Raw genomic sequence first — 24,065 nt, forward strand, 5'->3', positions numbered from 1 at the left:
CTGTAACCACATTGTTTTTGTAGGGAAGTTGCTCAATTTATACTTGCAGAGTGTAAACGGCTGCATTCTGACTAAGAAACCAGCTTCATTTAAAATCCATATCCCAAAAGGTACTCAGAAAATACTACTTAGTACGCACAGGCTGTGTTGCTTTGAGTGACAAATTATGGTAATTTCCTTGACAAGTTGATCTTTTCATTCTTCTCTCCACCTCCCAAGTAAATACAGAGGAAGAATGGCATCTCAAAAAATAGTTTTTAATGTTTTCCCCGGAGTTAAAAAAAATCTTAATTTAATAATTTTATAGAATTATAAAAAAATAATTCATTGGAGATTGCGCCAATTTAGGGTTTCTCCATTAGGCAGTAACTTTGGAAACATATTTCTAGCATGCTAGGTTTTAGTAGGTCAGCACGCACACCCAAATGTATTAAGGTGGACTGCACTGTTTATTGATTTTCCGTGCATCGGCTAAGGGCTCAAGGCAACTGTCTGCGGAAGGGGTGGGAGGCCCATACATGATCGAGGTCATGCGCATCTAGCCAATTTGTAAGCTGATCCGCCGCCCCAAAGCCATCAGCAATCCTTAGCATAGGGGCACACACTCATGCATTCCTGTCAAGTCATCTTGTGAAAGGCTGCCTGCTTCCAGCTTGGCTTGGATGTGCAACCTTAATAAAACTCACTGAGGTCTGGGAGAAAATAGCAGATCTGCTGCAGATAGGGTAGAGGAAAGGGGCTAGAAAATGTACTCGCAGCTGACTCAGGCAGCCTGCGCGCTGAACGGTTACACAGGGAGGAAACAATAAATCTCAGCTACTATGCAATAAAAATCTCAAGTTTTAACGAAGGGAACTATCATTACAGTAAAATAAAAAAGTAACATTTTAGAACGAAGCTAACAAATGGCCAGTTTTCTGTGGATCTTCCTCCAACGTTTTCTTTAAAGGGAAAAGAGTCAAACAAGCAGTTTTACCTGAAATAAAGAACTAGTTTAAAGGTCAGAAGAGAAGAGCGAGCTTTGCAGGAGGCACGGAAGGCGAGCGCTGGCAGTACAATGACAGTTCTCCTCTCCTTTGCATTCTTCGCTGCCATTCTGACTCACATAGGGTGCAGCAACCAGCGCCGGAGTCCTGAAAACGGAGGGAGAAGATATAACCGGATTCAACATGGGCAGTGTGCCTACACTTTCATTCTTCCAGAACACGACGGGAACTGCCGTGAGAGCGCGACAGAGCAGTACAACACGAACGCTCTGCAGAGGGATGCTCCACACGTGGAGCCGGACTTCTCTTCCCAGAAACTTCAGCATCTGGAGCATGTGATGGAAAATTATACTCAGTGGCTGCAAAAAGTAAGTGATCGCTTTCAGTTTCTAATTGCATAGAGCCCTTTCCGTTCCCACTCTGCAGCGAGCTCAGAGTTCCATAGGGGGGCATTTGTGTTTACCTTTTGCTCGGGGGCAGTGTTTGCAAAAGAAAAGGGGCTCTCGTCCCTGGGCTCCACTTCCTGGGTAAGCCAAGAGTCCCGGGCTTGTGCAAACCTCTGATCGTGTGGCGCTCCCCTTTTATGTCAACGCTGGTTTTCTCTATTCTAAAGTTTATCTTGAGCACTCTGACTGTCAAAGCCCAACTGTCGAAAAGAAAGCGCTCACTTCTTAGACAAGTTGGTGTAAAAGAAATCGAAATCGTTATGGTAATACTAAGTGGGGTTTAAATGGATGGTACAGCAAGGAGTTTTGCGAGTTACCATGGGAAATCGTCATAAAACGTTCAGCTCCCAACCCCCAACTTTTAATAACGCTACCGTGAAGTGAGAACGAGTGTAAAATACTCATGTTGTATTTGTTTTGAAAGATTGTGTTTATAAGTAAAGGGAACTTCACTTCACAAGCAGTAGTCGAGCGGGGATGGTATTTGTCATATATTTCATCTGTGCATGAGAAAAAAAAATCAAGAAAACAATTTCTGGTGTAGAGCCATAAGAACGTGGTTTTGCCCACATTGAGGGTAGACACGGAGCCCCTGGCGTCTCCTGAGTGAGTGCACCTGCAGATTGGGCTGAACAGGAGACCGCTGTGCTGATTCCTGACCAGCCTCCCTTCCCTGGGTTAGTTCCAGAGACGGTGCCATCAGGGAGCCCCGGGTCTCTTGAGAAACCTTAGTATCGAATACGTATTTGATCCAGATTTACAGAAGTTAGATTGATGGGCACGTGGCTCTCTTTTCATAAGCCACAAAACACTCTGTAGTTTTCTGTTGTCATGACGGCCTTCTTAGTGGTGGGGAGTTTCTTCAGCTTGTTCCCTGAACTGCTCAGCTGTGTAACAGGTAAGTGCATGTCTCCATAGCCACGACAGTATCCGCACTTGCGAGCTCCTCTCCACCAGGACCTGTGCTAAACACTGGCCTCAATGTGGGCAGGGGGATCACGAGGAGGCTAGCATAGACATGAGAAGAAGAAAAGAGAAACTTGGGTTCTGTGTGGTCCCAGTCACTTAGGTCTGTGCCTGCTGAATCACGCCTGGTGAACGCTCTTCCCCTTTCGTCCACTAGGGACTGAGCTAAGATCACAGTTATTTCTTCCAGCTTGTGAACGGGAACTTGGTGGATCTGGGGTTCCCAAACCAGATCACAGGTGAAATGGTAAACTGCTGCATGAGAAGCAGGAGGCAAACAGTCTTTAGGGGTCATAGACAGATTTTTCTGGCACTATTCATAGTATTACTTTATAATAGAACATCTGCTATTTCTTTGGCAGAATTTCGTTCTACAGTGAATAAACAAGTTTGGTTTAATAGTTTGCTATTATGGTCAATATCCCATCCACAGTGTTTTCAATGAGAATTGAATCATGATGAATTAGTCTGGGTTCTTTGAAGGGGACACCAGTGGGAAATACAGTTCTAAACTGTGAATGAGCTATTCTACCAAAAATGTAATGTTTTGTTTGCTTTAAACCTATAATCAAAATGGTGATTCACACAGCGATGCATGTTTTTTTGTTGCTATGCAATTATTCAGCAGTGACAGAGCAAGCACTCAGTTCTGCTGGGGTTACATCATGCAGACACTTCATATGTTAATTCGCTTCAGGAAATAAATTTGATTCTCATTCGCTTTGTTCTTGGTTAGAGATTATGGCATAGTTTTCAGATTATAGCTAAGCATAAGTATTAAAATGTTCCTTGGTTATATCAATCCTCGCAAGAATGAATCAAGCTGAATAGATGTTGAAATGTCCCAGTTGGAATGAGTCAGAGCCCTTGGCTTGACTATTGTCTGTTTGGATTTGCATATCTTTTGTCATTGTTAATGTGATTGGTTGGAGGATCAAGTAACCAAATAAATGCATTCATCAAAGAACTTGCTAAAGACGCTCATAAATTTCCCTTAATTAGTGTTTTCTTCACCTCAGATTCTAAACTGCATTTAGTATGTTTGTTTGAACACTCATATGCACATTTTTGACTGTGATTATTTGGAATCCAGTATTTATAACTTATGCGGTTTCTATTTTGATTGTAAGTGGTTGCAATAGGTTAAGAAGTCGTATACTACAGAAACTACTGCGAACTGTGCATCCATCAAATCGTTGCAGGAGTTTGTTCAACAAGGTTATTTATCAAAGTATGATGAATATTATACACCTCATGGCATCACTGTCTGCGATTCTGATGCAGAATAAATATGTATTATCAAGGCTGGATAGAAGAGAGCCAGAAAATTGTTTGTGGTAGTCTGTTCTTATCCTTAAACACTTATAAAGGGGACTTTCATAAATATTCTTTGTAAGATATTGGCCATCACAAGGTTTACTTTATAAGACTCTCTCAACTTTCAACTACCCACCTTTTTCTGTCTTAAAACTGACAAGCAAGTTATGCAAGAAAGCAAATGAGTCATTAGTCTCTGTAAATATCAGAGCTTGATGGTATGGCTCTCCTGACTTGATGGGCTTAATTCAAGAAGGTTCATTTTCCATAATCATTCATTGTTAATGTAATGTAAGATAGAGAGTTGTGTAATTACATGTTCAACATCAGTCTATGTTTGGATTTGCGGCTCCTTTATTATTTGAAGATCCTATATTATACAGCTCTTTTGCGAACTATTCCAGTGGTATCAGATGACCGGGAGTGACCACATCTTGGGTACCTACATGTGAATACAAATGGATGTTGATTTTTTTCTTTTATCTCTTTTCTTTCCTTTCTTCCTCCTTTCCTCCATCACTCCCTCCGTTGCTCCCTCCTTCCTCTCTTTCATCCTTCCTTTTTTCCTTTCTCTCTCCTGTGGAGGTCAGAGAAGAACTTGTAAGAGTCAATTTTACTACTCTTCTTCCATGTGGGTCTCCAGATTCAGCTTGGGTCTCCAGCCTTGGTGGCAAACACCTCCATCTTCTGATCTGTCTCCCTGGCCCCCCTCTTAATATTTGTGGTTGTTTTCGCTGCTGCTGTTTGGTGTTGTTGTTGTCACTTTCGTGGGGTATTATGTTTGGTTGGTTTCTAAGGTAAGGTCTTACTCTGTACCCCAAGCCAGGACTTGGAATGTACTACATAGTGGAGTACAGGGTGACCTCAAACTGGTGACTCATCAATCCTCTTACTTCAGCCTCCTAAATGCTAAGTTATGGAGGGTTTGGTTATTGCTTCTGCTATTATACTTTTTAATGTGTATATGTTCATGCATGTGCGTGTAGGTGTGTGTGCCATGTGTGGGGTCCAGACAACCGCCGCAAGTCCTGTCCTCGGACTACTGTTTACCACTTCTAAGAAAGCTTCTCTAGCTGGTCTACAGCTTACCAATTATGCTAGGCTGGCTGGCCATCTATCCCCAGATCCTTCCCGTGCCCCCTCTGCTGTGCCAAAAACACAAATGAACACTCCCATGCCTAGGGTTTTATGTGGGTGCTGGACACTCAGCTTCACTTCCTCATGCTTGAGGGCAAAGCCTTCCATGGACTGAGCCATCTCCCCAGGGCTTGTTTGCTGTGGCTGGTTTGCTTTGCATCTTTTTTTCTATTCTCCTCTTACCCTCCTGGGACTCCTTATGACAGAAAGATGTATGATTAATGTGTCTATTCTGTGCCATCTGTGACTATTCCTTTTTCCTATTTTTCAATATTCTGCAGGATTGCTGGCCTGCAGTGGTGGAGTGCAAACCTAGCATGAGTTCCTAGGTTCAAGCCCCAGTACTGGAATAAACAACAACACAAGAGAAACAAACAAGTCTACAAAGATGCACATTTAAAGCAAGAAGCAGTGTAGATTTTGGGGGCAAATCCTTAGAACGTCTGCCTTGCTTTTGCCAAATCCTGTTTTATTTTGTTTTGTTTCCTGGTTTTTCAAGACAGGGTTTCTCTGTGCAGCTTTGGAGCCTGTCCTGCAACTCACACTGTAACCCAGGCTAGCTTTGAACTCACAGAGATTCCCCTGCCTCTGCCTCCCGAGTGCTGGAAGTTAGGGATTTTTTGCTACTGATGACCACAATGGTAGCAGGAGGTCAAGGTTTTCTAATTGTGGAGGGACTGCCTAAGTGTATGAAATGAGTAGCAGGTGATTAGTAAACTATTATCTATATATTTCTAATGTTGAAGAAAGCATAAATATAAGATTCATGTGGAAATTGGGAAAAAGAAGTCTCCGTTGCCAAGAAATGTTTTTTTTAATTTATTTATTTATTAAGGATTTCTGCCTCCTCCCCGCAACCGCTTCCCATTTCCCTCCCCCTCCCCCGATGAAGTCCCCCTCCCTCATCTGCTCGAAGAGCAATCAGGGTTCCCTGACCTGTGGGAAGCCCAAGGACCGCCCACCTCTATCCAGGTCTCCTAAGGTGAGCATCCAAACTGCCTAGGCTCCCCCAAAGCCAGTACAGGAGACGGAGCACGAGCAAGGAACTCAGGACCGCAAGGGGTGCACCCACACACTGAGACAATGGGGATGTTCTATGGGGAACTCACCAAGGCCAAGAAATGTTAATAGCAACAATTTGCTTTAAGTCAGATAGTGACAAGGCCACCACCAATTTCATTTGAAGAATAGACACACAATTTTCAAACAAAAAAGCAAGTTAATCTGCATTAAAATTTCAACCAATATATACATTTTATTATTTGCTTGTTGCACTTTTGTGATCTAAGGCAAAGAAAGCCTGTCTGACCACAGAACCTGGGCAGTTGTAGTTATTATAGCCCCACTGCTAGCTTTTGTCCAAGGCAAGTCCTTTTTCAGGAGGCTATAGCTCATCCTTATCCCTTATTCCACCATTTCACATTGACTGTCTTTTAGTAGTGCTTATCCCATTGGTAATTATTGGATTATGTAATTTAAAATGAGTAGGAGATATCTTGATTTCTTCTTTAAAATCCTCCTCTAACTCCCCATTTTGAAAGAGCAAATTCCCAGTTCCTCACCACAAAGCCTCCATCACTCTCCCTATACCCCTCTCTGGCCTCATCATTACCTTCAAAGGACATTCCAGACACTCAAATGGCATGGCTTTTCTTCTGATTTCTCCAAGAGACAAGCTCATTCCCGCCTCAGGCACTTACAAGCTATTTACTCCTTGCAGAAAATTGGTCCCCAGCTATTAGCATGGATGTGTCTGTCTCTCTTAAGTCCTCACTCCCTCAGACGGTTCTCCTGAGCTGCCTTCTCCTCCTCAGTTTAATGAGTGACTTGCTAGCATGCTACCCTGCCTTATTTTTATGGTTCTTAAAAAATTAAAATACAAATACATCATTACCTCCTTCCATTTCCCCTCTTCAACCCCTTCCATAGGTCCCCTTGAATTCTCTCTTGAATTCCTTATCCCTTTGTTTTCAGTTGTTTAATTTGTAAACATATAAATACGAGTGCTTACTTAGTCCATTTATAATTTTGCTTAAATGTATATGACTTTGGGACTGAGCACTGGGTATTAGATAATCATTCTCCAGCTCTTCCCTCAGGAAGACTATTTCTCCCACTTTAAGCATTCCTTAGTGGCCTCTAACTGTCCCTTTAGCCCCGTGAGGTTTCCCCCTTCCCTAGCCCAGGGTAGCTGGCTAGCTTTTCAGTACCAGGCATGATCTCCCTCATGTTGAGCTGGTCTCAAGCCCAATTAGAGAGCATTGGTTACTGCCGGGATGTGGGTACATACCACTGTTACAACCTTGGGGTTGTGCTATGCTGGTTGTTGTGGTTCATAGATGTCATAGCTGGGTAGGGCTTTTGACTGCTTCCTCCCCTTGTAAGCTTGCATTCTGTTTTCTGGTACCCTGAAAACTGGTCTCTAGGGAGGAGTGTTTCAGGTGAGATCCAGCTCTGATTCACAGGACGCTGTGTCTGAAGTGTGCGATTCCTGCAACGAAAGGGATTCAACCTTCAACTCTGGGAGGCCACCAAAATTACCCCATTTTTATGGCATTAACTGCTATGTTACATATTAAGCATTGCTTTTCTAAAAATTTATTCTGTCTTAGACATTCGTGGCCACATAAAGTCTTCAAGAACAAAGTTTTTGACTCTTATTGATGCAATTTCCCTTATACCTAAAAGAGTGCATAACACATAGTAGGGCCTCAATAAGTCTTTGCAGAAGGGAAGACTTGACAGTCTCACGGGCATGATGCACTAGGAGGTCCAAACTTTATCTGTATTGTTGATTAATGTTTGTTGACTACGTTTATTCTTTTGACTGCATAGTGACTGTTTGATAACAATTTCTAAAATAATGGGCAGAGAATGGACTTTCTTACCAGAAAATTCAACCAACCTCAGATCAAAAAATATTTTTAAATATGGGACTGAAACAGACATGCAAATCTTGTTATCTTTTTTCTAGACAATATGATAAAACTATAAATTGCAGAACATTTAGGTTATATTAGGTATGATAAGAAGCCCAAAGTTGTTTTAAAGTGCATGGTGTACACATATAATATGAAAATGGTATGATATTTTGCATAGTAGGCTTGAGAATCTACGGATTTTTGTACTCCAATGGGATGCCTCTCCTGAATGTTAATTGAGAAAAATATTTTCCTCAATTAGTGAAGAAATGAATAATTTCATGGATATATTCACAATACAAATAAATTTATGACAATAATGCTAAACTATATTCCACATATTACCCTTTAGATACGCAACATGAGAATCTTTTAAATAATCCGTATCAAGAGTCATCAAACCATTGCTCTGGGGCTAAATCCTGTCTTTCATCATGTTTATAAATACAGTTTGACTGCAATAGAACCACAACCACAGTCAGGCCTGTATGTACAAAGGTGGAACGGAGGGATAGAGGGATTGTAGTTGAAGTGAAATGGCCCATAGGGCCTAAATATTTTAGTATCTGGCCCTTTAAAAAAAAAAAGCTTCCTGATACCTGTTGTATCTCACAAGAAGAAAGAGCATTGATATTGGGAGGTGAGCTGTGAGGCTGGTTGTGTGGGAAAAGCATTGACCTCCAGGAGGCACAGTGAGGTCTCTGGCAGTTGGCAGAAAGCCTGACTAAGCCAGTTCTTGGCGTAGTGTTAGGCATGCTGTGAGGTGACATTTCAGAGTGCAAACAAGGGAATTTGTGTCTTTTCTTTCCTCTACTCTTCAGCAAGTGAGCAGAGGACTAGTCTTGAAGCTGATACACGCTAAAGAGAAAAGGCACCCTGAGAACAATACTGATTTGCCACCTCTCGGTAAACAAGTCTGGGGTATCCTGTGTCCTGTGCCTGTTCCATCCTGTTGCCTGCAGCATTAGCGTGGATGTTGACAAGACCTTGGAACCATTTTGTGGTCTGAGACAAGGACTTTCGTCAGACCCTCCACTCGAATTCAGTGCACTTTGTAGATGGTCTCCCTCCCATTTATTTCAGTTCAAACATTAGAAAGAGCACACACTTGTACAGATGTCAGGAGTGGGATGCTTGGCTGACAAATGCAGGGCATCATCAGCCCCATCCTAGAACACACTGCATTAGGAAGTTTGGATTTCCTTGTGCCTTTTCGTGCGACTGGTCTTGTTTTCCTCTCTTTTCTTTTCTTTTTTTTTTATTACCGCAAACTACGCTGTACCGTTTGCACAGATGCACAAGACTAATTACGTTCTGAGTCATCCTCAACTTTTGTTTCCAATACAAGATTATCCTCTGCAGTGAAGTTGGGAAATTCCAAACCCCTTTTGGTTTTGGCCCCATGGTCTTGGGGAAGAAGGGCCTCTTGGTGTTCAAATCTTTTTACAATGTGTACAAAAGATGTGCCCTTCTGTTATTAAGGAGTTTCTAAAGAGCAGAGCCCCCTCTGGATTATTTTTTTCTGTGTTTGGAGGTTATTTCTGGGCAGGTTCTGAATACAGTTCTCTAATTCTTACAGAGAAATATTAGGTGGGAGAGGTTAGGCTTGATTAGTCCTAGCTGTCAATCTATGTCCGGGCTGTCTTCCTCCAAACAAAGGAGAAAACAATGTCTAAGATATAAATACTGCATAGAGCCTGCTAAAGCTTCCTATAGCTCACCAGTCCACTGACAATACACTCAGGTCTCTTTTCTTTTGCCTTTATTAGGAAAATAAGGTGTAAGATAAATCATGTTTGATTGGACAGTTCAAGTACTGCAAGTCCCCAATGAAATGTATTTCTTATTTGCTTTAAACTATTGAAGGAATAAAAAAAAATCACAGATATCAGTGTGTTCAAGGTCAGTCAACAGCTGGAATATTAATAAGACGTTAATATAAGATGCTAATGTGAACACCTTAACTATTCATAGCATGTTTCTACCATCAAATTCACAGACATCAAATTTTGTTGAATGACTGAGACTGCCCATAGGATTAGAGATATTTTAAGGTTTAGTGATTGGGAAGGGGGTATGTTTGGTCAGTAGTCTTAGGTTTTATTTGTGAAAATCGAATGAGGTAAACTAATATCTTAGTTCTAAAAAATTACTGTAGATGAAGCCAGTAAATACCTTTAAATCCTAAATTGTATTTTCCTCTAAACTGTTGAGAGTCCCAGTGTGTCTTACACATGTCAACACTATTCTTACTATTGACTTATAGATAACTAGCTGGAAACCCAGTGGGTACTTATTTCTGCTCAAGAATTGCTCTCGCCATCACGTCTCATTGCAAAGATATAAGATACAGAAATTATGTATTATTACCAATATCTCTAATTTTTTATTCTTTGCCTCATTCATTTGATTTTCTACACAATAATATCATATGGTAATTATTTTAATAGTTATTGAACAGTAGTTCAACAGTCATTTAATAAATTGGATATTTAATAATCAAAATACCAATAATAAAAGTTTACGATTTGTGTATGTATGAGCATGTATGTGAGGCTGTACATGCACATGTATGCATACAATGGTCAGAGGACAACATCAGATGTCATTCATCAGGCACAGTCCACATTCTGTTTGTTTGTTTGTTTATTGATATAGGTTATCTCAGTGACCTGTAGCTTATCAAGTAGCCTAGGCTGGCTGGTCAGTGAGCCCCACAACCTGCCTGTCCCCACCTCTTCCCACAGGGAGTGAAGACATCACACATCACCATTCTCAGCTTGTCTCCACCACTAGCTCCTGAATAACTTTTTTTCCTCTAATTTTGTATTTTTTTCTATTTTTCTTTAATAGATTTTTTTCACAATATATTCTGATTACAGTTGCCCTTTTCCCAAGTCCTCTGAGATCCTCCTTACCTCTGTTTTTGGATAATTAATGCATTTGAATGGATTGAATTGATGCATTTAAAATACTTTGTAGTAACAGAACTTGATTTTCAAGCAAAGGATTAGAAAAAAATTTTGTATGTCATCTAGAAGTAGGTGGATTTGCAATGAGGTTTGCCCAGGGCTCCTCTCCCAGCAGCACCCTCAGTGGCACCATAGATCCCAAAAATATATTTCAAAATGATTTCAGTACATCACCAATAATCTAGCCGGGCGGTGGTGGCATACCTTTAATCCCAGCATTTGGGAGGCAGAGACAAATGGATCTCTGAGTTCGAGGCCAGTCTTGACTACAAGAGCTAGTTCCAGGACAGGCTCCAACGCTACAGAGGAACCCTGTCTTCAACCCCTCCCCCCCCAAAAAAAGTACCAGATAATCAACTAAGAGGCAGGTAAAGCAGCTCCACCCAACCTACTGTTAGACAAAAAGCCCAAAACTTGTTAGGCTGACTATTTATTGCTAAGCCAGTATGAAATCTATCAAAATACAAAGCACTCTAGGGTTATTAAATGTTGGAGTCACCAAAAAGGAAAAACACAAAAACACACTCACTCTTCTAGAACTTAAAATGTCTAGGTCACCCCTACTGAGGATAACTCAAATGTGTTAAAATAATAGATAACTCCCGATCAGTCAGTGGCAAAGTGTGTAAGTAAATTAAATATGAGCTATTTGTACCACAGTTGTGTCTGTCTGCACTTTAGGAACATGCCATGTATGTTGATTTCCTGATAGTAGAAGGCATGATATTCACTTCGTACAGAATTCTGATGAGAGAAAAAAAAAATCAACTTTATGTAGGTACGTTGATATTTTCCAAATTTTCATGCTGCTTTGTTTGATCTTAGCTGAGTTTTGTGTTTACCTCCATTTTCATTTATGTTTACTTTGTAGGAAACTATTTTGTGTCGATTTTGTGAGGATTCCCACCTAAGCTGAGACACACACAGCTGTTCTGAATGAGGATAGCTCAGCGAACAGCGTAAATTAGTGGCATTGTCTCTGGGGACTTTTGCTTTTTCTTCAGCAAAAGCATTGATGGGACTTGCCATTCGGAGTGGAGGTGGGGAGGATAATAGAGTCTGGAAGCTCTGGCTACCCAGATACCCAGAGGGAGAGATGGTTCTAATGCCAGTTCTCACATAACTTGACTAGTAACTTTTTTTCCCTTTTTCTGTTTTTTCCCCCAAAACGGTGTAATCTTATTATTATTCTAAAATGAGGTTTCTCTCTTGCTCTCAGTCTGTCTCGCTCCCCCTCCTTTCCTCCCTACACACACACACACACACACACACACACACACACACACACACACTGAGTCTTTCTCATCTCTCAAGTTTTCCAGTGACTGGCATTTTCCAAACCCAGCTTCCCTTACTCTGCAGCTAACTCAGCTTAACTAAAGCTGGGAAAGCAGAGGAGGCGTGATCTCAGAGCAGGAAGGACAGGGCTGCAGAGCTTGGATCTCTCTTCTCCATTTTTCTTCTGTTACCGTTTTTTGAAGTGCCCCGAGAACCTCCACCCACCAGCCGTGGAATGGGATGCTGGAGAAATGACTTGAGCAGGCTGGTGGGAGGAACAAATTCTCCAGTGACTGTCCCTTCCTGGGGACTGAGGGTGGGGGAGGGGCCGGGTCAAGATTTTTCTGGCAGGGCCGCTGTGCTAGTGCCTTAGGGCATGAGATTGAGGATGCAGCCGGAACTGCAAGAGCTCAGCCTTAGGGAGAGGCATGCAGCCTCTTAGCCAGTTATGGGACCATTTGGAGGCGTCTTCAGCCTTAGTTTAGAAGCATAACCTAGTGTCATGGACAGACATGAAAGCAAATACATTGCCCACAGTTCCTATGTCAGGCTTAAAGTTGATCCGACCCAATGCTCAAACTTGTGTAGCACAGTCAGAACACCTAAATCTGAATCCTGACCGTGCTACCTTAAACAATTTCCTTCTCTTCTCTGTTTCTCTATTTCATTATGTATAAATTTGAAGTAATAATACTATTTACATTATAGGATTATTTCAGATGTAAGCATAATTCACATGAATTGTTTTGCACAAGCTGTTTATACACCAATTATTAGTTGATTTTTTGCTGTTACTAGGGACGGTTCTGGCACTTTGAGCCGTTATCTGCAGTTCTGGGAAGACTTTACTTATGTTCGCTTACTGAATCCTTTTGAAAATTAATGTAAGGGAGAACGCCATTGGCTGACTTGTCTAGAACCTGAGGAAACTGAGTCACAGAGAAGGGAAGCTGTTTCACAAGGTCTCACAGTGGCGCACTTCAGGACCAGCAGGCCTTCTCAGGCGCGCGACTCCGTGAACTCTGTCCTTAACCCACTTCGGAATGAGCCACGTGGTGTTACCCACATCTCTGGTGAATCCCGAATTGCAAGTCTGTCTTTAAAAGTGTCTGTAGTTGTCTTTGTGGACAAAGCCTTGGTCCTTTCATAGCAAATGAGCTGCCCTTTCCTCATGTCCTGCCTTCGCCATTTGTCCTCACTGAGGCTTCAAAGCCCCATGGTTAAATTGGCTGTGGCAACAGGTTATGTTGCCCAGTGCAGCACAATAGCCAGGCTCTGTCCCTCCCGCGGGTCTGGTGACAGACCACACAGACCCCTGTCTGGAGGCCCTCCTGTCTCACCCCGCAGACACACCATCTTCTTGAAGTCACAGTGCTTAATTGAGTCTGATGACGGTTTATCTAAAAATTCTGAAACTCCAAAGAAAGGCTTACAATTACTTTACAAGGGGGTGCAGGGGGCTGCCCGTTTTAAATAGCTTCCATTCAATTTCATGACCTCCCTCTTGGATTTATCAGTGGGCAGTCCTGCTCAGCAAAGCAAAAGCCCTGTTCTGGAGCTTCAAATATTATTTGCATGCACTTTTCTTCTGTAGGTCACACGGAGAGCTGTAAAAATGAGAAGAAAAGCCTTGTTTTCTCAGGCAAGGACCTCTTATCTCACTTCCTATTTTATTTATCATTGTTGCTACTAATTAAAATATTTCTGGTATTTTGGTTCGAGGCCAAGAACATTGCTACTTGGAGTCACTGGTGACAGATAGCTCTCCCTGTCTTCTCTTCTGGTCTTGGGGGCCCTGCCATCCAGATGTCTGTACGTCAAGAGTTGCCTTCCCATGGATGAGGGAGATTCACTGTGTGGGATGGAAAACCCCAAGCCACCCTAACTCCCTACTATGCATTTTCTTCCATGGAGTCCCTCAGAGGAGAAAGAACAAAACAGATGGACAACAAATTTGAATTTAGCTTTCTACCAGTTTCTGTGGCATACGACAGACTAAACCCCTCCTTAGAAACAAACAACTCATGCTATGATTCTTGCCTGACCTGGGCTCTCCCCTTATGGCTGAGTGCCTTCCGTGTGTGACATATTCACATTGCAGGAGCCCAGTGGAGGCTGCTAAAATGTGCACATGGATAACTGCATATTGTAACATTTGTGCTCTTTGAGGGGTAAATCTATTCCATGAAATGCTCCAGAATTCTAATGATACTGCTGGATGATGAGGACCTTTGCTCGGTCAGCAGAAAACTGTTAAATCAGGGTCAACAATGGTCTAACTTTATGGGTTCACTTCTTCCCAATCATGCCCTGCCCCGCCATTTCTTTCACCTGTTACTTCTCTACCAATCTCCTCCTCTCCATGTAGAGCTGAGGATATGGTAACTGCACATTAATAGACACTGGAAAGCACCTGCTTACGTATTTTAATTGGACAGGTTGTGCTTTATTAGACAATTGTGATGTCATTGCACTCATCTTCATGATAGAATTACAGTTATTGTCAATCATTTTCTTTCACTTTCTGTGTCTGGTGAATTGATCTGTTTCCAAAGAGAAGACAAGATGATTGGATGTTTGTCCTTAAGGAAAGGTGAAGTTGAGTGTTCTGAGAAACAAACTCAGTGATCATATTCCTACCCTAGTAAGCAGTATCATCTTCCAGAGATAAAACGCATACAGTCTCATAGGGAGTAGATATTATTAAATCCATTTTGTGCACAAGGAAACCAACAGCTATTGAATTTAAATAAATCTTAAAAGGTTACACATTTACTTTGAGAAAAAAATGTAGAATTTAAATTCAGACTTTGCTCCAATGTGGGTCTCTGTCTCTGTCTCCTTTCATCACCTGATTAAGGTTAATATTCAGAAGGATGCCTATATGTTTTTCTTTGGGTTCTCCTTCTTATTTAGCTTCTCTAAGATCACGAATTATAGGCTCAATGTCCTTTATTTATGGCTAGAAACCAAATAGGACTTCCCACAGGGCAGGGAACCTGATTACTCTTCCGGCTGACCAGGGAGGGGGACTTGATTGGGGGAGAGGGAGGGAAATGGGAGGCGGTGGCGGGGAGGAGGCAGAAATCTTTAATAAATAAATAAATAAATAACGCATAAAACAAGCAGTAAATAAAGAAAATTGTAATAATCAAAAAAAATTAAAGTTGATTAACACTTTAAAAAAAATAAATTCAGACTTTGTGAGTGGTTAAATCTGGCAGTCTTAAGTAGTCTTGCTTTTCTGACTATTTCCTTCATAAATTAAATTCTTAATGTTGAGATCAAGAGTGGGGGTGGATGAGGGCCCTGAATATGAGAAATGTTTTCTGAGACACTTTCAGAGAATTCATCCATGGTTATTGGGATAATATATCTTACATGTGTATAAACTTTGGGAGGAAGTTGTTGTTCTATGAGAATTGTTCTCTATTACCCTTCCTGTCTCAGCATTTCTTTTTAATTTCAGAAATATATCATGAAAAAGAATTCATTGCTACTTACACATTTTGTAAGTAAGTTACTTAAATACAGTGTCGCAAGTCGGGGCTATTTTGAGATGGATATATAAATGATGTCTGCATATGTTTGCTTAGAAAAAAAATGCAGTATAGCGCCAGATTATATTCTTTTATCTAAGTGTCAAATAGGGATAGAATACAGTTAGTAGATTAGCTCTTTTAATTTTTCAACGATAATGAAATAGTATCCTGCTTAAAGTGTTTTTAGGGCAACATTTATTCCCTTATTATTTTAAGAATTATTTTATTTTTAATTGTTTGTGTCTGTGTGAGTGTGTGTGTCCATGCGTGAGGGAATATTCTCTGGTGGTCCTGAAGAAGATGTTAGATTCCCTGAAGTTGAAGTTATAGGTGATCATGAGCTGAATGATGTCGGTTCTGGGGAGTCTAGTCTTCTATAAGAGTGGTACCAACTCTTTACCACTAGACCATCTGTCCAACCACCCCTCACTTACTACCTTAAAAAATTGCACTCTGTATGTGTTCAGAATACTTATGCTTCTACGTATATAAAGCTAATAATATCTGCTCTAGGTTCTATAATCAGAAAAAGAACTTTGATGTACTTCTGAAAGTGAAGCAGTATGCATCTGACAACAAAGACAAATTAATTTAGGAGACCGTGGTTCAAATAAATGATTAGAACTGATAGTAGAAGGAGAAACCCTATACTCAGTCTCTTAATTGAGAATTGAAAGAGCTAAAGGGTCTTCACTTAAGAATTTTTATTTCCTCATCATTGTGTTTCATATGAAACAAAAGCTTATGTATTTTGAACTCCAAGTCAAACTTGGGCAATTTGTTGGATAAAGGTCACTACATAAATGAATTATTTTAAACGTTAATTTTCTTTATTAGTTTCATATTTGGAATAAATCCCATTTTATCTAGCCTTAAAAGTTACAGCTAAAAAGATCTCACAGACAACCTAAAACACTCAAACTCTTAAAATCTCCTTAAATATTTTATGTCTAATTAATGAGACACTCTCTACTGTTACATACAAAGTACCAGTCCCATGTGAAAAATAAAGCAAGTGTGTGCTCAGTGTGTCTCAGACATTTGAGACTCAATGGCAAAAAGGTGACCTCTGCCAAGGAGAGCCACAACCACATTCCTCTTCATGGATTGGAGTCTTGTGGCTGGATGCAGTTTAAAAGTTATATGTATTTGAGGTCTCAAGTTTTCTGCAATATTTGAATATGATAACTGTAAGAAAACTCTTTTTCCTTTTAATTCTGCAAGGTCTAAAGAGTGAAAGCAGAATATGCAGAAGATAGAATTAGAGGATACCTGTGGGTTTAAATTCCAAGGATCACTTGACCAGTACCTCCATATTTGGAGGACACTCTCTCTTGGAAACAGGCTGAGTCATAAAATCTACTTCCTTTCATCATGTTCATCACTACATTCTGTCTGAGGACCCTAAGCTACCAAGCTAGAAGTCTATCATCTGTTCATCTAGAGCCCATCATGTTATAAAGAGGTCAACTGCTAGAGTGAAACTCAGCTGTAGGTGGTTGATGAGCAGGCTCCCTGTTGCAGTTCTAGAGCCAGCTGAGCACACGTAAACGCGCCTCCCGAGAGTTCTAGTCTTTACCCACTTAGTTACTGCTAGCGTTAGCCTTTCAGGCAAATGTAGTTTGTCTGAAACTGACCAAAAGAATGAGTGTGAGCCTTCTGAGCATTAGGAAGTAATTTTTACATGTTACTCAGAGAGATAATGAGTTGGTTCAGTAACAGTCAAAAATTACCTAGATTCACATGGGGCTTACAAGGTTCTTGTCATAATGCTAGCTATGGACCAACAGTAGGCCAGATATGAACTCTGTTTTCTGGAAACCCACATTCCAATAAGGTTTAGACAGACAAAAAATGTTTAAAGCTATGGCCCTAAGTGCTTTTTACTATCCTTAGAGTTAACTCTATTAGTTTCATAAAAATTTGGTAAGATTTAATAAATATAAAATTTATTAAAATTTGAGGACAGAATATATTTTTACTTAATCATGTAAGCAAAATTGTTATTAGTAAAGATGTTTTTAATCTTCAGAAGAGTATTTGTCAAAATCCTCAGAGACTATCAAGCTTCAAACACAGCAGAATTCCGGAACACTGCTATACACAGCATATATCCTGTATAAGCCCTCACTTTTATATTACTTACTTTTTCTGATAATTTAAAAATAAGAGTATCAGAGAAATTTAAGTTTTGAGGATATGGGCATGAAGGTGTTTTATAACTCTATGCTACTTAACCCATCGTATTCACACCATAAGCTTAAAACCAGATGTTTCTGAAAGTTGTTACAGAGCATCTATGGTCCCCCTGGTGTAAAATTGGTTAGAGGCATCTGTTCAAATCCCAGGGGTTTGGAATTTTTGCAGTAAAATTTATACCAGATTCTTCCCTTCTCAACTGATGAGCCTAGGATCTCAACTCAAATGAAACAGGTATAGGAACATTCTTTGAATGTATGAGGTGCTTTGTCTAATACAACACATATTGATTGAATGTTACTGGAAAAGTAGCATAACAGCAAATATAAAAACCTAAATATTTAGATATTCTTTGACTCGACAATCTAACTTTTAGGAATCATATACAAGGAAAATAATTCAACAGAGAAAATCATCAATGCATTCCAGTCATCAAAGCAGAGATACTAGAAATGGTAGCTCTTACTATTATCCACTCAGTGCTTAACATGATTACTGGTACACATGACCTCTACCCTTTAAAAATATTTTGAGACATAAGCAACATTAATTATAAGCTCTAAATGAAGTTCCCACAAGTGACAAATGGCAAGCCCAGTGGGTCCTCCAGCCCAAGCTCTTCCACAGAAACACCATGATGTCAGTGACTCCATGACAATGGATGTTAAAATGAAATGTCTTTCCTAAACTTAATAAAACTAATAAGCAGCAAGTCAAGTGCCAGCATCAAATTAAATGGAGAGAAACTCAAAGCAATTCTACTCATATCAGGAATTAACCTAAAATCAGTCCACCGTCTCCTTACCTGTTCAATATAGTACTTGAAGTTCTAGCTAAAGCAATAAGACAACTAAAAAAAAAAATCAAGGGATACAAATTTGGAGGGAAGAGGTCAAAGTATTGTTATTTGGAGATGATATGACAGTATACATAAGCAACTCCAAAAAATCTATCAGGAAACTCCTAATAAACACCTTTAGTTAAGGGTCTGGATACAACTTTTGCTCAAAAAAATCAGTAGTCCACCTACATACAAATGATAAATGGGATAAGAATGAAATCAGAGAATCAGCACCCTTTACAATAGGCACAAATAATATAAAATATCTTTGTATAACCCTAGACAAGCAAGTGAAAGAACTGCATGACAAAAACTTCAAATCTTTGAATAAAGAAATTGAAGAAGATATCAGAAGATGAAAAGATCTCCCATACTCATGGATAAGTAGGATTAACATAGTGAAAATGGACATTTTACCAAAAGCAATCCATAGATTCAATGCAATCCTCATTGAAATTCCAACACAGTTCTTTACAGACCTTGAAAGAATAATACCCAGCTTCATATGTAAAAAATCTAAGACAATTTAAACTATTTTGTACATTAAAAGAACCTCCAGAGCTGTCACCATCCCTGATTTCAAGCTCTACTATAGAAATACAGTAATAAAAACTACATAGTATTAGCATAAAAACAGATGGGTGAATTATTACAATAAAATCAATGACCCAGACATAAAGTCACAGACCAATGGACACCTGATTTTTGACAAAGAAGTCAAAATTATACAATGGAAAAAATAAAGCATCTTCAACAAACAATGCTAGTTCAATTATATGTCAACATGTAGAAGAAAGCAAATATAGACTCATATCTATCACCTTGCACAAAACTCAAGTCCAAGTAGATCAAAGACTTCACCATAAATATGTCTACTCCAAACTTAGTAGAAGAGGAAGTGGGAAATAATCTCAAATGCATTTGCACAGAACAGAGCACCAATAGCACAAGAACTAAGATAGACAATTAATAAATGGGACCTCATGAAATTGAAAGATTTCTATAAGGCAAAGGACACATTCAATAGGACAAAATGGCAGCTGAGACATTGGGAAAGATCTTCACCAACCCTACATCCAACAGAGAGCTGATTTCCAAAATATATAAAGAACCCAAGAAACTAGACATAAATTGCATGGGATCCAGCATTCTGCATGCCAGAGAGACTGCGAACGAGATGCAAAGTCAGAAAGGAAAACATACATTCTTTGCTGAGGAATAAAGGCTTCTTTTTCAGTTTGTTATATTTCTGTTGCTTGTTCTACTCTATTATTTTCTATTCTGTTCTTATACCCTGATGTTCTCCTTTTTTCTTTTCCTGATGACTTCCTTCTCCCTTCTTTACTTTTTTTCTTACAGTTAATATATCCCAGCAAAATCTTTCAAGCAATTTAAACAATACAATGTGGTTACATTCCATTTCTTAAGGTAATGATAACATTGAATACAAGTAAAAGACAGCATACTTTCCATATATCTCACATGAGTAAACATATTATGTATTACAGGTGAAAAACAAATTATCTCCAAGAACCCACATACATTCATGTCCAAGCAACTTGTTATAGATTATCAGTATAAGCAAGCAAGCTATTTTTCTCAGCCAGTTCTTTGACTGACAGGCTGCATTTTGTGGTGACAAAGAAAGGATCAATCATTTTATTATTTATCTCAAAAGGAAATCTTATAAAAAAATCTTAGAATTATAAATCTAACTTTTATATGTAGAAAACAATCAGTCATCTCTACTTAAGTTTTCAGGGTGCACACAAGTTTATCAACAGTTTTTTTATTTAATCATATCAGGAAGCTGAGAGCAGAAATGGGTACAAAGAATTAGTCATCACCTTTGATTACCACTCTAACATATATTCAGGATGCCTAGGTCAGTCCCAGGCAGGTTCCCTGGTTTTTGGTTCAGTCTCTGTGAGCCCCTATGAACCCAGGTTAGTTGATCCTGTGAGTTTTCTTGTGGTATCCCTGGCCTCTCTGGCTTCTACAATCCTTCTTCCCCTTCTTTTACACGATTCTCTGAACCTAGCCTAATATTCAGCTGTGGGTCTGCATCTCTTTCCATGGGTTGCTGGATGAAGCTTCTCTGATGACAATTGGACTAGGCACCAATCTGATCACAGGAGATGGCCCATTCAGACTACAACCCACTGTTGCTGGGAATCTTAGCTGGGGGTCATCCTTGTAGATTCATGAGAGATTTCATTCAGCGAGGTTCTTACCTGATCCAGAAATGCCCCATGCCCCCCCCCCTTCCCAGTAGTCTCTTTCTGTACTCTCCCCCTCCATCCCCATCCCCAACCCAATTGCTCATGTTCTCTTCCTCACTGGCTCTCAGGATGAACTACTTTCCCTTAATTGTGACTATGTTTGTGGGGCAAGAAAATATAAAGAGTCTTTGGACATAGTAGCAGTTTCTCTAGTAAAGAAAATCTAGGAGAAATATTTGAGAGTAAGGGATTTGCCTCTACTTTCTTCTCTAGTCACATCTTTCACAAATTTCTCTATTTTCTTTATTTGTGAGCCATATCTAAATCCTAGAAGTTCTGTTATGATATCACTGTGTATTCCCCTTTCTTGGTTTTGTGAATCTGCTTGAGTTTCCAAGGAATATTTCTTGCCTGTCTCCTGTGCTATCCTCTCTACAGTATTGAGGAAATGGATGAAGAGACAGAGAGGGTTATGATTTAATTTTTTGATAAGTGAAAAGAAAGGTGGGATATAAGTCCTGAACTGTTTTAGGCAGTGGACCTTCATAGATAAGGTGACAGAGGAGGTGATAGAATCTTACTCTCGACTTTCATTGGACATAGGTATAAACAGTGACCATAGTGAAGAATGGACTTGGATTCTGTAGTTCCATTAGGAAATGGCGAATGACCAGAAACTGGGCTAATCAGTAGACTGACCCACACTCTTGGATACTTTCCAAAAGTAAAGAGATAGTAAGATAAACAAATGGATACATAAGAAATCAACTAGGTCATATTTAAAAAAAAAAACACTAAATTCTAATGATAAAACCCATCAATGTAGGCTAATAAAATAATTCAAATCTCTATACCAGATAACAGAGATTGTTAAAACTGATGACATCACTAGAGTGGTTGCATGGTGCAAGGAAAACGCACGGTAAAAACTGCAGATAATTCTGTTGGTGTCATCGTGAGCTGTTAACATCAGGCAGTTTTAGGAAGTGACTTGTGGTTAGTGCCATTCATCCTGCTAAGTGAGAGGAGGGAAGGATGACCCCACAGTGCTTGATGTTTTATTAACTCATAGAGATGTCTACTTTGTTTTCCATTGCTTCTAATGCTTCCATGCATCTTCAGGTTGTGTAGACACAATGTATAGGAGAACTGGATCAAATTACTTATTAAAACTAAGTTAAGAAGCCCAAATTTTGATTTCCACCCATTGTACAATCAAGATAGGTACTGTACAATTCTATTTTTGTAATAAACATAAATAGAAATTCGTTGTGGTTATAAAACACAAATGAATGATTCTGTACTTTCAAGTGTGTTATATCCTTGAACTTCAAATTAACTCACTGGAAAATAACAAAGATCTCTGTTTTTTTCTTAGAACATAAAATTAGGCATTTCAGTAAAGAATCACTGAGGCTCCAAAAGTGTCATCATAGGAGCTTCAGGGCACAGAGTGATTCTAACTGATTTATAGGAGCATCCAGTCACACTAAGTGATGCTCACTCACCTATGCGAGCATCAAGACACACTAAGTGGTGATGCTAACTTGCTTATAGGAGCACCAGGGTACACTAGGTGATGCTAATGCACCTACAGGAGCATCAAGGCACACTAAGTGATGCTAATTCACCTATGTGTTTCACTTGGATCTTCCTTCTTTTAAACAGTTCAACCTTGCACTTTCAACTTGGTAACAATAAAGTTACATATTTGTTAGTATGCACATTTAGTAATCAATGTATAAGTGAAATACTCTAAACATTGATCAAGTGGACGGTGCTTCATAATGAATTTTGTGACTTAGTTTATCACAAAGAGATTTCTGGTTAATATTAGGCATAAGCATGCCCTGGCAATCCTGCAAGGTTCTGGAAAAAAAAAAGTGTGCAAGTAAAAATCTGGTTCTGTGAAAACATAGAAATGCCATGTTTTCTGGGCAAGAATAATGGGCCTCTAATATGGACCATGTGGATATTTAAGCAAACACATATTTATCTGTAGAAATAAAATACACTCACTGGGAAACTCACACCCTCTTAAAAACTCACAGCCCTCCAGCAGTCTCTTCCTTTTATATCATGGAGTTTGTTCATGTAAATCCTGAAAGCCCTTGGAGAGCTGCAGACCTTAAGTGAGGTGAGAGCCAGTGCATTGTGTGGCTGATGAAGCCATTAACCTTCAGGATGGCAAGTGAAGAGCCTGAAGAGAAGCCTTTAATTAGTCATGCCTAGTAGCCAATTTAGCTACAACAGAAATCAGAAAATTTGTCGTGCTGCCTGATTTATTTCTAGGGAGAGGTGTTATGTTCATGTTCATAGTTTTTTTTTTCTTAGAGTGTGATGGGTTGTTGATATGACCTGGACAGAACTGGATTTCAAATTTCTTCATCTATGAAATCTTAAACAGTTTTGTAGTCAATCTGCTATTAAGGTTATGGAGCAAAACTGGCTCCATCTATAAGTGTAGACTACAAGTGTGAATCTTTTCAAGAGAGCACTGACGGAGATGGAGAAGCTCACCAAACATGACCTCGGGCCAGGTCACTGTTGTTGAAATCAACAATGACTGGGTGCTGTTGGATAGGTCCATTTATCAATGTTATGATAACAACACAGAACGTCACTTTCTTCCCGGGTTATTTTCCTCATGCCCACAACCATAGTATAGCTGAGACAAGAGCATTAGAAAACCTCAAGCTAATCACATCTTACAAAATACTTGTCAGGAACTCCTCCAAAATGCCCAGGTAATCTGAAAAGGAAATAGAGCTTGAGGAGACATTATGAGTCATGTGGCATCCTTGCTGAGAACTTGGACCAAAAGAGGATATTGGGTTAGATTTAGGAAATCTGAAAAGTATATAGACTTTTGACAATAAAATATAGAAAATAGCAAATAGATCAAACAAGTCTCAGAAAAAGGGTTTTCTTTGACAAGTTTTATAAAGAAGCTGTTCTTACTGTCTGAGAGATTTCTTAACAACATACATTCCTTGTCTAATTGTCTAAATGAGTAATTCTTGTAATGAGACTTTGAGAACAACCTCACTGAGTAATGCTTGACCCTCACAGTGAGTCATTAGATACATAAATTAATTGCAAAAAAATGGATTCTTATCTCTCACATCTGAAACATCCATTGGAACCTCAGGTAAAAACCTTTGTCCACCTGCTATTAAAACCTTGGGCACATCCTCACTTGTGTTGTGTCATGATTGTTATACAGAAAGTTTATGCA

The 24,065-nt window shown here is 39.6% G+C and overlaps 1 protein-coding gene across 2 annotated transcripts in view; it reads left to right on the top strand.

Moving 5' to 3' along the window:
- The first annotated feature begins 1,057 nt into the window (after nucleotides 1-1,057).
- Angpt1 (angiopoietin 1) overlaps nucleotides 1,058-24,065 on the top strand; it is a 223,679-nt gene continuing 200,671 nt past the window's right edge. For both annotated transcript variants that reach the window (XM_041637603.1, XM_041637604.1), the window contains exon 1: nucleotides 1,058-1,354. In XM_041637603.1, coding sequence (XP_041493537.1) covers nucleotides 1,058-1,354 — 297 coding nt within the window. The remainder of the gene's footprint in view (nucleotides 1,355-24,065) is intronic.

The sequence above is a fragment of the Microtus oregoni genome, unplaced genomic scaffold (assembly GCF_018167655.1).
Source record: "Microtus oregoni isolate MIOR12 unplaced genomic scaffold, Mior012 000053F_ref0000044, whole genome shotgun sequence".
Lineage (NCBI taxonomy): Eukaryota > Metazoa > Chordata > Mammalia > Rodentia > Cricetidae > Microtus > Microtus oregoni.